We start from the raw sequence: 13,769 nt of genomic DNA, 5'->3' as shown, positions 1-13,769 counted from the left end.
CACTTCTCTTCTCTCTGTGACCTTCTCGCGCTCACGCACCCTACTTGACACATTTGACTATGCCCGTGTACATATTATACATTACATTACATTGATTTGCTATTGTTTGCCTTTAATATTCTGAACGATTCCAATATCATTATTTTCCCTGAAGTAAACTTGAAGTAATAAAGTGCTGATACGAAAAGTGAAAATGATCACATGGTGCAGTTTTTTTTTTTACGAGGTACACTAGAACACTAACACGCGCCTCCTTGTGCACGTTCCGGTCCCCTTAGCTGCCTATTTATTGGTTTTATTCGAAAAGGCTAGTGTGTAAATTTCATTAGTCTTCCACCGCTCATGAAGCTGGCGCGTGTACTACAAGGAGGAAGCGTTTCCACTAACCTCGTGGAAAAAAAAACAGTTTCCCACGCCGCTTTTCAGGACGAGAGGATTAGGAGGAATTGAGTGGGCCAAGCTCATACCCGTGATCTATGTCCCGAAACACTCCGTTTGTACAGGACGAGAGGAAAGAGAAGAATCAGTCAAGCTTGCTAGGAAAATTGCGTCAATATCCGCTACACACCAATGTGACTAAAAAAGTAGAAACTCAAATAATGATACCTTCACCGTTTGATTCGATGAGATTGGCGCTGCTGTCAGGCCGTCTCTGAGAAAAGGTAATGAATGGAATATGCGGCCTTTGTAGAGCCCCTCCTGGCATTCTTGAGCAAAGACTCATACGCAATCGTCTATATGACCGCATTTGGAGTATACCGAAAAATACGAAAGGATAAAAAGGAAGGTGATTGCATGAGTTCATGTGTTATTTATCTGATTTTCTGTATGCGGTACGGTGACGAATACATTGGAAAAACAGCTTGACCATTATTGTTCGAGGTTAAAAAAACACCTCGACAGCAAGAGGAAATCACGTGACTCCACTTCTAAAGTCAAGGTTACCATAGTGCCACGCGAAGCGGTCTGCAAGGGTTTTGGATGCATTCCAAGAGCCAAAAGATAAATAGCAAAGAGGAATGGCTCTATATTACCCAGGAACACGCTCCTTATCTAAGGTTGCCATTTAAGTGCGCTAGTCACCACCCCACGGGTATGTAGCTGAAGCAAGAAATCCTCCGATCCTAAGGTGAGACTCACACTTCCACTTGTACTATGAGAACGGACACTTTTCTTCTTCCTAGCGTTTGTCCAGCGTTGTTGCAGGGTCCGCCTTTCTATTGCTTGTCTTCCATCTGGTTTGATCCAGCGCATCAGCCCTACGAAAGCGCGCATCTATCATATCTAGCTTCATACGGTCCAACCAGCAATCCTTGCCTTGCCGCGCTGCCCCACGCCTAAAACATCGAGCTTCAGAGTGGTTTTGGCAACAGAACTTTGCTTTCGCCGCAAAACGTGACCAAACCATATCAGTCGCGCTTCTTCTTCTTTTCAGTTATCGGTACGAAGCTGACGATGGAGCGTACAGTGTCGTTGGATACTTTGTCTTTTAGCGTTACACTTATCGTCCACCTCAACATCCGCATCTTCACAGTGTGCAACACTCTTTCCAAGGCTTCGTCGTCGGCCAGCACTCGCATCCGTGAAGGGAACCAGAACGCACAACCATGCTGTAGATGTTCGACTCTAGTCAAACAGGGTCTTTCTTGTCGCACAGTACGCCTGTTGTCATTTTCCATTCCTTTCATGCCGCATTAACGCGTGCTCGACATTCTTGGTCAATGTCGCCTGTGGAAGTCACTTTGGATCCAAGGTACTTGAAACACTCCACCCTGTTTAATTCGGTGCCATCGACGCGAATTGAACCATATTCTATCCTTGCTCCGTACTTCATGTACTCAGTTTTTGACAGATTGAGGCGCAGTCCGTGTTGCTGCAACGGATCTTTCCAAGGATGTACTTGTGGTTCAAGATCATCTCGAGACTCCGACGCGAGCATGACATCGTCGGCAAAGAGTAGGGTCCACGGATGATAGATTCCCTTCATTATCGTATCCATGTACAGTACGAACAGCAGGGGTGAGAGTGATGAACCCTGATAAACACCTACTTGTGAGGGGATGGCCTGCTTGTTCCAGCAGCACGCCGTACAACGTTTGTAGGCTTCGCATAAAGCAGCTTAGTCTACCGCACGTACTCTTCTGGTACTCTATGCGATGCCACCTCATTGACATCCATCGACAGCTCATCTGAGACACAGTCGAAAGGTTTATCGAGATCAAGGAATGCAAAATCCAAACCGCGGTTCTTCTCTCGATGTTTCTCCACAAAGGACGCGAACAGCATGGATAACATCTGTAGTGCTGCAGTCCTTCACAAAGCCGCACTGGTTGAGTGAAACGCTAACAATTTTCCTCAGACGAGCTTCCAGCACACGCTCAAAAACCTTCATCGTATGGCACAGCAGTCGTATAGGCATATAAGAATAGCACTCAGCAATGTCTCCGTTTCCTTTCCAGGCAGGTACGGCGAAACGGTTGCCAAAAGTCTAGAGTCCTGTCTTCACCAACGATCTTGTTAAATAGAGTTGCGATCACTTAGCAGCTTTCCAGACATCAGTAGGTATGTGATTATGACCGGTTGCCTTGTTCGACTTAGTTTTTGCGCAGCACTGACTTCGACTGCATTAACTGGCAAAACACGACCTTCGACGTTGGAAACAGTTGGGATGGGAGGATGGCAGAACTCTTCGTTATACAACTGAGTACTCTCGTCACCTCTCCAGGATCTGGCCAAAGCGACGCCCAAGGGCGCCATCAGCTCCCTTAACAATCTTGGTGCGCTGCATATCCAACGTTGAGCAATGACTAAACGATACACTGCCCAGTCGCCTTCTCTGGTATCTAGCATGCCGTACCTATTAGCGGTTTCTTGTAGTGGTCTGACTTCGCTTAGGCGATTGTCTTCTTAGCCTCCCTCTTCGCCGATAGGAAAGCGCTACGATCTTCGGATTGACGTGTCCTCCACCGGAGCTTCTATTCGGATTTCTTTTCACGAATTACCACTTGAACGTCCTCGTTCCAAAACCACTTAGCCTTTTGCATACTGGTCTTACCTAGTATCGTTTTTCCCAGAGTGTTCTCAGCGGTCAAGCGTATGACGCTGGAAGTAGACGATCACGTTTCCTCCACACCACAGGTAGGGTGGAGAAGTGTAGATGGAGCCACGGTTGCGGAGAATACCTCCCTTCAGATTCCACTATTTGATGCGCTGCGTTCCAGTCCTTGGATTCCTCTTCTTTGGACGGAAGATTTTCAAGTCCATGAGATGGTGTGGAGCGGCAACATGGTCTGTAGGGATGACTTTTGAATGTTGCAGAGGTCGGCAACCCCATCGGCATAAAATCCAGAAATCTATTTGTGTTTCACGATCGCCACTGGTGTACATGATCAAATGCGGTTGTATTTTCCAATACTGCGTGTTAGCAATGATCAAGCTACTTGCAACAGCATATTCCAGGATTCGCAACCCGTCATTATTCCGTTATTTCGTTACGAGCTCAATAGCCGTGTCCTCTCGAAGCCGTCTTTCCGAGAACCGACATGCCCGTTGAAGTCTCCTCTGATTATAGGTGCTTCTTTTACTTTCAGAGATAGGACATACTGCTCCAGATCTTCCCAGAAGCACACCTTCTCTTCTTCACCACAGCCCACCTGTGGCGCATAAGCAGAGACGACTCGCAATTTCCCTCCTCTATGTCTATTTGTCTATTTTAACAGCCACTTGGCGATCCGATAGTCGATCCACTGTTGTGACGCCGATTCTGAACTTCTCGTTCAATATGACACCATTACGACTTGATGTGCCGTGGTAGATGAGCTTGTAGCCATCCCATAATTCCCTTGAATTAGAGCCCTTAAAGCGAGTCTCCTGTACACAGCATATGTCAACACGGCCTTTCTGAGACTTTCTGCAAGTTCACGACTTATTCCGATAAGCGACCTAATGTGAAGTGTTGCTAAGCGCACTGGATGTTGTTGGCGATGCCGGACTAACTTGTTTAACCGGCTCCGTCCTCTAGCCGGTAGCCCTTGCATATTTGTCACATTGCCAGGGCAAAGACAATGTGCGTCGCTTCTGGGGGACGCATTAGCTTCTAAAGAACATATAGTAGACATCAGCAGTATGATGCGACGGGGGTGTTGTCCTCGGTCGGCTTGTCGCACTAGCGACCTAGCAGCCTGGCACCGGAATCGCCGTACTACCTCCTCACTTAGCTAGCCTGTAGCCTAGGCCCCAGACCGGGCTACTGGCCGCACACCTTTGTGGCATGGTTGAGCCTGCCGAGACGAAGTCTCTCTACCATAGCCGACGGCAACAAAGGTCACTGCTGCGCCGCTCTGAATCATGAGGTAAGATTTGCAGCATTATGAGAATGGACAGTAAACTTAGGATTTTCTTTGTCTCGCGGGCAGGGCGTTTGATTGCATAAATCACGCTCAGGCTCTTAACGAGGCGATTTCGCCGAAACGGTAGTCAATGACAAAAATTGTAACAACCTCGCGTCTGCTTCAAACTAAGGACACATACCGAATGTTTCAGATTCTTTTAATCACAAAACAATCACTTTTTCGAACCTTATAAATGCTTCCTACTTTAAGCCATTATTCTCCCCTAAATATAAGAACCATTTGGATTGATGATTCATCGTACTATTGGCATGGTGTTTTTAAATATCGAGGTCCCACGATCCGAATTGGAAATGAACACTGGATTCACTCGATACGTCCTTTTTGGGGGCTAACATATTCAGCCCTCTGGCCAACGCTACGGCAGGGACTAGAATGTGGTCGAGTTGGGACGTGCTCAGAAATGAAGCACCCAACCGTCTAGAAAGAATTCCGAAATATTTTTATAACAAAGTAGCGAATGTAGTGGAGTTGCTGTTGCTTTTCGTCAGAAGTTAATAAACGTCTGTTTATTTACCAAGTAAAAAAGCATCTATAAAATGTTGCGAGGAAACCTGTCTACCAACAATAACTACTTGACTCAAGAGTAATTCTTAAAGGACATTCTTCGATGACGTAGTAGCTTTAGAAAAGTTCCATACATAAGTATGTATATTGTTGAAATTTATGTAGAAATAAATTTAAAAAAGTAATTTCCCGAAAGAAATAAAATAGCGATCTTGTAGACCCTAAGCACCATCGTAGCCATAATTGGATAGTCTTTTCAGATAAGTACAACTCCAGCATACAAAATAAATTAAAATATGAAAAATGATACACAACATATAATAAAATTATGAAAGTTTTTAAATGGTGTGGCACTGTCCCATGCTTGCTCTATCCTTTAAAACACATAGGACCACATGCGGATTACAAATATGATCTAGGAGTCTTCCGAAACATTTAGAGGTCTTCTAGAATCACGTGGTGGTCCATCGGGATCTCCTCGAGCTGGACAGTGGCAGTACTTAAAAGTTCAATATCAATTGTTTATTTATTTATAAATGAAAAAAAAGTTACCGTAGCGTCTTTTCCTCGAGCGCCGGGTGGTCCCATGGGTCCTGGCTCACCATCAGGTCCGGCAGCCCCTTGGAATCCAGCAACTCCTAGAGGGTGAAAGAAAGAAGAGTAGAAGAAAATGAGAGAATTGTGAAATTCATCCATAAAGTCTACTGCAAATGTTTTACCTTGCATTCCTGGGTCACCAACCGGACCAATGTGAACAGATCGACCAGAGTATCCTTTAGGACCCGGTTTTCCAGGTTCTCCAGGTGGTCCACGTATACCCTGAAATCAATCAATTCAAACGCCATAATTTATGAGTAGGCATCACATCTTCCAAACCTTTCTACCAACTGGCTGCTCGCCATCGTTTCCTTTCCTTCCCGGTTTTCCAGGTTTCCCATCGGGTCCTGGTGGTCCGGGTGGACCTTGTTCACCTGGCATGCCTGGAGTGCCATCCCGTCCAGGGACACCAGGTAATCCTCTCATACCTCGCATACCACGCACCCCCATTGGTCCATTCTTTCCAGCCTCCCCTGGTGGACCTAGATGGAGATTAACTCAGAATAAATCAATTTAAAGGCAGCCTATCACGAAATTGACGTTTTACGGAAACCACAGAAAACCCGCAGAGTTCGGCTGTACATGATGGAACCTAGCTTGGCCACGCCCAACTTATTCGTAGTAAAAAAGGCGTAAAAGACGGCCTCGCACGACGCAAGTTATGACGCACCTGTCCTGTGCATGCGCTGCGAACTGTCGAAGGTCAATTATGCATCCTCACCACCCTATTCATGTAAGAACAATTGATACCCTGCTGAGGGAATTGGAACCTGTAAAAGGGGACGTGGTCTATCATACCTCGTAGATCCTGTAGAAACAAACGCCGTTACCATGCCGTTTATAAAGAATATTAGGGAAAGTTGAGCGGAGCCTAGCTGGGTTCCATAATCAACAACTTGAACTCTACGGGTTCGCTGAGGTATCCGCAATATGTTAATTTTTTTACTCACTGCCTTTAAGAGACATTCACTTGTGTCATTTTTATCGTGTATCATTTCAGCACTAACCTCGTGGGCATTGGATGCATCCAAGCATTAAACTATGTCTTGGCATGCTCTTGCTATCGAAGCCGTCGAAACCAGGCTCTCCAGGAATTCCGTCAATGCCATCCGGTCCTAAACTTGCTCGTTTTCGTATTTTTCATGCAAGAATTCCACTCTATGAAAACTCAAATGGAAGTAATAAAATGTGTTCTGATGTTTCACACATGCGGTTTCTGAATAGTGAGAATAATTCTTCCAGAAGTCCATCAAAAAGTTGTGCCAATCTTTTTTACTCTCACTGTTATTAGTGCTGCCGGGTAACAGTACCACGGTCCAAGAGAAAAGAGGAAAGAAACGGCCACCTTGCTCGCCTTCAGGACCACGTGGACCCGGCGGACAACTGGGTTCAAGAAAACATTGGCAGTATGGAGGTAACAGCGGTGTTATGATCATCGGTGGTAGCAAAGGTATCACCGGTGATAGTCCTCGCCTAACTCCAGCCGTAGGCAACTCTGGAAAAAAGTCGTTCCACTGCTGTTAACAGACGGAGCAGGATTGTGTTCGCAAGTTTTTCTCACTTTCTTCACTGCTGGACGATTGCATATTTCTTCCGCTCGCTCCATAGCCTCCGTATTGTCGTCGATTTCGATTTGACGGGGTTCCGACACCAAGTGTTAGCATCGCTTCCCAGGAATCATTTGTAAGAGCCTACAAATTTAAACATTTTGTAGTACAAGGAAGCATGTTGGATGTAAGTCCTTGGATCGCAAAATATTTCCACGACACCTTAAATTCTTCAATTTCTGCATCTAACTCCGACCACATAGACGAGATTTCAGACTGCATTGAGTAGATCATAGCTAGTGATAGTAGCAAAGTTGTGCCTGACGCAGCTATAGCGCCGCAAGTAGCTAGTTCGACACCCATCTGAAAACGGTTAATAGAACAGGGATTTAAGGAGATTTGTTGGACGAGAAGAGTTTCGAGGAAACTGAAGAGAAGTGAAGAGTGGAGTTTAAATTAAGGTAGAGGAGCACCATCAGTGACGTCGAAGAATATTACCGCTCTTTGTCGGATGACTGGATTATTATGCATTTGTGGATGAAATACAGAAATAAGAAAAACGAAAAGGGAAGAAAGGGTGGCGTACGAAACGATTAACAGCTGTTAATGATCTCAAACTTGTTTCATATCTGCGCTAGGTTCCAGCGACCATCAACTGGGTTTCGGTTTTTTTTTCAATGTTCTGACTCAGACAAAATGTGTTTTATTTTTTTTTCTTTTTTGCCGGTGCACCATTGCTATTTGAGGGGCGGGTGTGGCGCAGTCGGTTAGAGTTCCGTTATAGTCATGGTCGATAGTTCGAAACCGCCCTCGTGCAAACCAAACCTTTCGCTCCTCCGGAGTCGATAAATTGGTACCAAACTTATCTGGGAGGATAAAACAGTGGCTTGATGATGGGCTGGCCCCAGCAAGTCATTGTAAAGGCCAAGACGCGTTCCAAAACCTCGATTCCCCAAACCCCAAAACGATCACGAATTCCATTAAAACGCGTTGGCGCATCCCGAGTGGATTGATACGCCAGTGGCTTTATCCTTTATCCTTTTTGTCGTTGTCTGTGAATAAAATCGAAACGAAATCCGTTTATGTGAATCAGGAACAGGAGTAAAATAAAACATTGAGAAAAGGAGCTTCGACGTTGTTTAAAACCTCGTCCCAGCTCCGATTAAAGAAATGGCGCAGCAATATTTTTTAGAAGTAAAACCAGCAAGTCAATAACAAACGTGAAATAGTGCAACATGCATAACGGAATACCTTCACGTAACGCCTTTTCTGCGCATTTGAATGTTTGAAGCGAATGGTTTCGCTGTCCTTCCTAGATTCTTTCGTGAAGCCAAGTACCATTACTGCGGCTAGTTATATTGACTATACTCTCAGTAATATTGGGGTGACACACCCAATTGAGACTTTACTGATATCATTCCGGAAACACGATATACAGGCGGCATAAAACATTTTGTAAAGTTGGTGCAAAATGACATGAAGCACGGTGCACTTGCGTAAGCGGTTGCGCTCGAAACGGGGCGGTTGGAATCGACGTGAGACCATAGCGAGCAGCAGCGTTGGATGGCGCTAGCGAGGGTATTCCTGCGATCCTAACCGTTACGCTCCACCGCGTCGCTTCGAACGCAGCCGCTTACGCAGGAGCACCGTCCTTCATGTCGTTTGGACCCTGCTATAACGTGACGACGGCGTACGTGCTCGGATACTCGTTGAGGGTTCGTGCAGTTTGCGGAAAACTTCCTGAAACTTTTCCGTGCGAATATTTACGATCAGCGCTTGTTGCAATCGGAAGTTCTGGTAAAATCTCAAAATACAACTCTTATTAACTACTAACTAACTTTATAACCACACTTTTCCCGGAGGAATTTCTGAAATAGAGAAAAGACTAACATATTACTGCAATGGTGAAATCCCGTAAGAAAGCAAGAAGAAAAGAGCCCCAGGGAGTGTTCCGCGCGCTCTGGAAGAGGGAGGAGCTCAAAGCAAGCCATCACCGATGATCCGTCGCTTTGTCATGTGAAAAAACGTTTTAAGCCTAGTGTGTGCATAAATTTTTGGAACGTCTCGCATGTGGATGGATGATAACAACGCGAGATTTCATTATATTGAGTAAAAGTTCTGCTTTTTTCTAAACTCTTCGTTTCTACATCGCACACGTTTTTGTAAGGATCACTCTGGATCTGACATAAGTAGATGAGGTTCGAGAAAAAAGCTTCATGAAGCCTAAAAGGCTCAAATTAGTGAGTTCTCTAAAACGGATAACATGACTAATTCAAATTTATTCTTCTAGTGAACCCTTTAACGCCCAGCAGAATCAAATTGTTTCAGAGGTGTATTGCATAGAGTATTGGTAAAAATGCTTAATTTTTTCTCTAATTATGATAAGAACGAACGCGCAGACTGTTCTCTGGACAATAAAAAGAAGTAAAACTGATTCTGATAAATGGGGACGATCTTATAACGACTTAGGATGGATGTAGGACAATAAAACATGCAAACAGTCATTGGAGAGCAATAAAACATTGCGTCAGAATCGCAATCGCTTAATAGCTCAAATAAATTAAGAAGAGTAGAGAGTCTTCAGTGTTCTTCTCGATGACCTGCGCAACTTCAACCGCACGGATTTATCTGATTGAAAAACGAACTCATCATACTCATATTTGCGCAATGCAAGCAGTTTTTATTCCCCTTTGTTTCCGGTTTCCGCGAAAAAATCTCAAACCAGATTCTTCGGAGATTTTTCAAATGTGACCCAGAAGACTCTACTTGTGATGGCTCTTTTTCTCATCCAGCATCATACTGACTACCGGATGCTGCACGTAGACTTCGTGCGCCTTATTCTTCTATCGCTGATCTCTGGAACCACCGCATTGTGATCCATAAAAAAGAATGACAAAGTCACAAGTCTATCAATAAACTTGGGATGCGCCAACGCGTTTTACTCCAATTCGTAATCGCTGAGGTTTTGAAATGCGTGTTGGGCACTGCAATGACTTGCACGGATCAGCCCGATCATCAAGTCAGTGTTTTTATCTTCCCAGACAAGTCTGGTAACAATTTATCGTCTACGGAGTGGTGAAAGGATTAAGTACAAAGCTAAAATAATTTCTCTTAAGGCTGTAATTGGAAGTATGAGGAATGGCAACAAACCTAGAAATTCTGTATGAAAAGGCAAATGTAAAGAGCAAAACGTTTGGGGAAGAGAAGAAGAGAAAGACCAAAGAAGTTTTATTTGAACACATTGATTGATGGTGCTAAGAAACAATTCGAATAGATAGGACACTCGTAGCAAACCTTTTATTTTGTTGTCAAAGATCAACGCTGATTACGAAGAAAATTCAAAAATAAGCAAAGTTTTAGGCTTTAATAGACTTCGCGCAACTGTATCTCTTGGATAATCTTGGAACATTGAGGGGCGGGGAGATGAGAATGGTCAGATTCAATTTCTTCTCCGCGAACAAATATGTACAGGCGCCAAAATTTACAGAAATGTTGTTTGTAGTGTGATTTTCTAGAAGAAATCCCAAGGTTCCTTCTTCAAGTAATGGAACTCTGCTTACAGCATGAGCCACTGAGTTCTACAATGAAGTAAGACAGTATTTCGGATTATAATTTAAAAGCTGCATACCACGGATCTGACGTGCCAGGAGTGTTTGTTCCTTTGAGCCTTCCACATAATTTCCTACGATGATTAGGGAGAGATGAGCGGAACCAGCCCGAATCCCGCAATCTACAACCCCATCTCTAGCTTTTCCTCTACCACGTCAGATTCGCGGTATGCTACCTTTAACGTTCTGTCTGACCTTTCTTCTCTATCTTAAGCACATTTCGTTTTTTTTTGTTTCGAAAGATGAAAGATGCTGCATCATGGAAGATATGAAGATAAAATTAATAAGATAAATAAGATATAGAGTAACTAAGAAGATGGGATTTCTTCAAATTGATAGTACTTTTTAACCAAATGAGGGAAAGGATTGACTTTTCGCTCACGCATGGAGGCAGATTAGAAAATTTTAAGGACTCAATGTTGCAAAGATGATCAACTTCAATTACCTGGAGATATTTGATTGTAGTAAAATGTGAATAGAATAATTCCAAAAGTTCGAATGCAACTGCAAAGTTTGTTTTCGAAACTCTAACTTGGTCATGTTTGTTAGCACAAGACTTTTTGCAGGATCCATTTCCCTTCCATGTTCTCCTTTTCAACAGCTTTTTACTGCGAAAATCGAAACGAGAGGCATTATCGTGAAAAAATGTAAAAACAGCCGATGAAGCGAGAAAGTCATATACGAATGGACAGATGGGGGAATAATAAAGATTCAAGAAAATCGGAGCTTTTAGGCGTCATTGTGATATAAGGAACCCATTAGACGTTGACACATGACCAACAAATGAAGAAACTAATAGGTTTTTACTGAGCGCACACATAGATTGAAAAAAAATTCCGCAGTAATTGTTTCAAAAAAGATTTTTCCTCACATAATTTTGAGAGGAGAAGAATTGTTCGGGTTTCCCCAGTCGAATTATAGTAAAGAGTAGTAGTGATGACAAAGAAATAGCAAAGAAGTGTCACTTATGGGATTCAATCATACTTGTAGTAGAGTTATTCGGCTTGTTATAGTTATATTTATTCATTTGATGTAATGCTCCTCTTTAGAGTAAATGATTTTTGAAAAACTGTCAACATGCAGTGAGTAATATCAACAAATTCGACGTTATGAACACAACAAAGTCAGGTATTTGCACTAAACAAAACACCCACAGTCATTTACACCCTGAACGCACTTAAATACGTAGCGTTACGCAGTTCGCAGTACGCGGTTCACGATTCTTCAGGGGGTGGAGAGGGCACTTTTCAAATGACGAGCCTTTTCGGCTCCATACTGTACGATTCTGATGTAATCAAGATTGTTTCGAGAGAAAAAAAAATGGCGATTAATGGTTTCTGTGATGGAATTTGCTGAGGACAACATGTGTCGGAGCGTATCATACTGAAATGCTGCTATTTCCATTGGATATCATTGAAAGAGATTTCCCCTCTCTTCTTTGTTCACTACAAACGACAACGTAAAGTACAGTGCGTTGAGAAAGCGAATAAAATATTAGGTCAATAAAAAGGTCGTTAAAAAGGGGAATACAATATTAGGTCAATAACAGGGCGATTAATGAAAGGTTGTTCTTCTTATTCTATGAATACAGAGCTTTTAAAGTACAGCACAAAGTCAAAGATTCAGCACTTACAGCTCTTCCTGTCATCATTTATCATTTATCATTTTAGAAAGGGGTGAAGAATTAAAGGGATGAAAAAACATGCAAAATATGTAGTCTCACTTTGAAAAAAAAACATGACATATTGCAAAGATGTGGGTGAAATCGAGTCATTTACTCTCTCTCTCTGCTCGATACCCGAAGTTTTCTTCCCTCTCAAAAGATTCTTTGCAACTGTTCCCTCCGTTCTTTAAATTACTTATTTATGTACTGACTAGTGTCCAATGCGATATTCGCTCTCAAAAATTCGTAAGAATTTCCCTTGGTGCGGATTGACCTTAAGTAGTTAGATTTTATCTGAAGAATGCGTCAGGTATACTACCGCATCTATGAAGTCATCTTTTTTCAAAATTTCAAGATTTCTTGAAAATCGTTTTGTCGCAGAAATGATGCATGTAAGTGACCATAAGATCATATAATCTCAGTCTGTTGCCACATTGAAGTTTTTGAGGATCTTTTCTGTCCAACGGCTCCGAAGTTCTTCGTATCATGTCCTTGTTTGGAAAAATAGGAAGTGAACATTATACATATTGATATGAAAAGTTCAAGCATTTCTCGAGAGTTCTATTTCTTGCGTTCTCAAATCGTGAAACTACTCGGATGCATATAAAAATATTTAAAAAATTGATAAAAAAAATAAAAATAAAATATTTTGCTCTTTAGATGTAGACTATTCTTCTTCCAACGAAATTCTTCTACTGCTTCGTGTATCAACTTTGTACAGGTATATAAAAAGAGAAAAAAGATAAAAAATAATTATTCAACGAAGGAAAAACTCTGCTACAAAATTCATGTGTTTGTATATGATATAAATATTGAGGACTCATTTTCAACAATGAACAATTGCTATTTTTTCAACAAGGATCCGGCATGGATGTTCAAAAGTCTTTCAGGAAGATTAATTCGTTCGCGATTGTCATGGAACCTCATTAACCGTACAAGCTACGATTGATTACCGTTGTTCTTAATTCGAATCGACCAATGAGACTTCAAAGCAGTAAACTCCGCGTTTTTAGTGCGGTGGTATTTCAGTGAAATGTGGGAAGAATCAGGAAATGCGCATTATTTGGTCAGGTCGTAACATTGAACGTTCGCGACAGCGACTGAGACTTTTTTCTTTTCATTTCAACCATTTTCATTCAACCCCCTAAAATATTTTCTATAGCTTTAATCAGCTAAGGAATGACTGAATTGGTACTGCAATCTTCCTTCTCATAAGGACACCTACACCTTCAACAGTCCTATTTGTAGTGTTCACTCTAGAAGTTGTAAAGGTCCTAATTGTAGCGTTTCCCTGTACTCAAGAGACTTAACAAAGACTACCGCTCACAAAAACGTGGCCGCAAGGAACCGTTTCTAGAATGGAATATCTCGAACAAAATTAATTTCCTTAATGGAAACAAAAACCACACTTAAAACATCCCTTTCAGAAGGAAGTTGT

At 42.5% G+C, this 13,769-nt stretch overlaps 4 protein-coding genes across 5 annotated transcripts; all 4 read right to left on the bottom strand.

Moving 5' to 3' along the window:
* Positions 1 to 1,684: 1,684 nt before the first annotated feature.
* On the bottom strand, positions 1,685 to 2,295 carry RB195_015149 (uncharacterized protein; the record flags this gene model as incomplete). Its single annotated transcript, XM_013448445.2, has 2 exons — positions 1,685 to 2,035; positions 2,164 to 2,295. 2 exons carry the CDS (start codon positions 2,293 to 2,295, stop codon positions 1,685 to 1,687), a joined length of 483 nt encoding a protein of 160 aa, XP_013303899.2.
* Positions 2,296 to 2,517: 222 nt separating this feature from the next.
* RB195_015148 (uncharacterized protein) lies at positions 2,518 to 2,850 on the bottom strand (the record flags this gene model as incomplete). The annotated part of the gene is made up of 1 exon (XM_064205723.1): positions 2,518 to 2,850. The coding sequence occupies one exon, from the start codon at positions 2,848 to 2,850 to the stop codon at positions 2,518 to 2,520; it is 333 nt and encodes a 110-aa protein (XP_064061604.1).
* An 849-nt stretch (positions 2,851 to 3,699) lies between these two features.
* RB195_015147 (uncharacterized protein) lies at positions 3,700 to 4,349 on the bottom strand (the record flags this gene model as incomplete). 2 transcript variants are annotated; one of them, XM_064205721.1, is made up of 3 exons in its annotated part: positions 3,700 to 3,910; positions 3,997 to 4,096; positions 4,262 to 4,349. In XM_064205721.1, 3 exons carry the CDS (start codon positions 4,347 to 4,349, stop codon positions 3,700 to 3,702), a joined length of 399 nt encoding a protein of 132 aa, XP_064061602.1. The 2 variants fall into 2 exon arrangements, with proteins under 2 accessions (XP_064061602.1, XP_064061603.1); XM_064205722.1 differs by having other exon boundaries at positions 3,700 to 3,841.
* A 982-nt stretch (positions 4,350 to 5,331) lies between these two features.
* On the bottom strand, positions 5,332 to 7,423 carry RB195_015146 (uncharacterized protein; the record flags this gene model as incomplete). Its single annotated transcript, XM_064205720.1, has 8 exons — positions 5,332 to 5,415; positions 5,469 to 5,554; positions 5,636 to 5,735; positions 5,793 to 5,995; positions 6,521 to 6,628; positions 6,859 to 7,008; positions 7,075 to 7,204; positions 7,283 to 7,423. 8 exons carry the CDS (start codon positions 7,421 to 7,423, stop codon positions 5,332 to 5,334), a joined length of 1,002 nt encoding a protein of 333 aa, XP_064061601.1.
* Between the last annotated feature and the right edge of the window lie 6,346 nt (positions 7,424 to 13,769).

The sequence above is a fragment of the Necator americanus genome, chromosome V (assembly GCF_031761385.1).
Source record: "Necator americanus strain Aroian chromosome V, whole genome shotgun sequence".
NCBI classification, from domain to species: Eukaryota; Metazoa; Nematoda; class Chromadorea; order Rhabditida; family Ancylostomatidae; genus Necator; species Necator americanus.
Note: the sequence above shows the minus strand (reverse complement) of the source record. Positions and strands in the feature narration are given on the sequence as shown.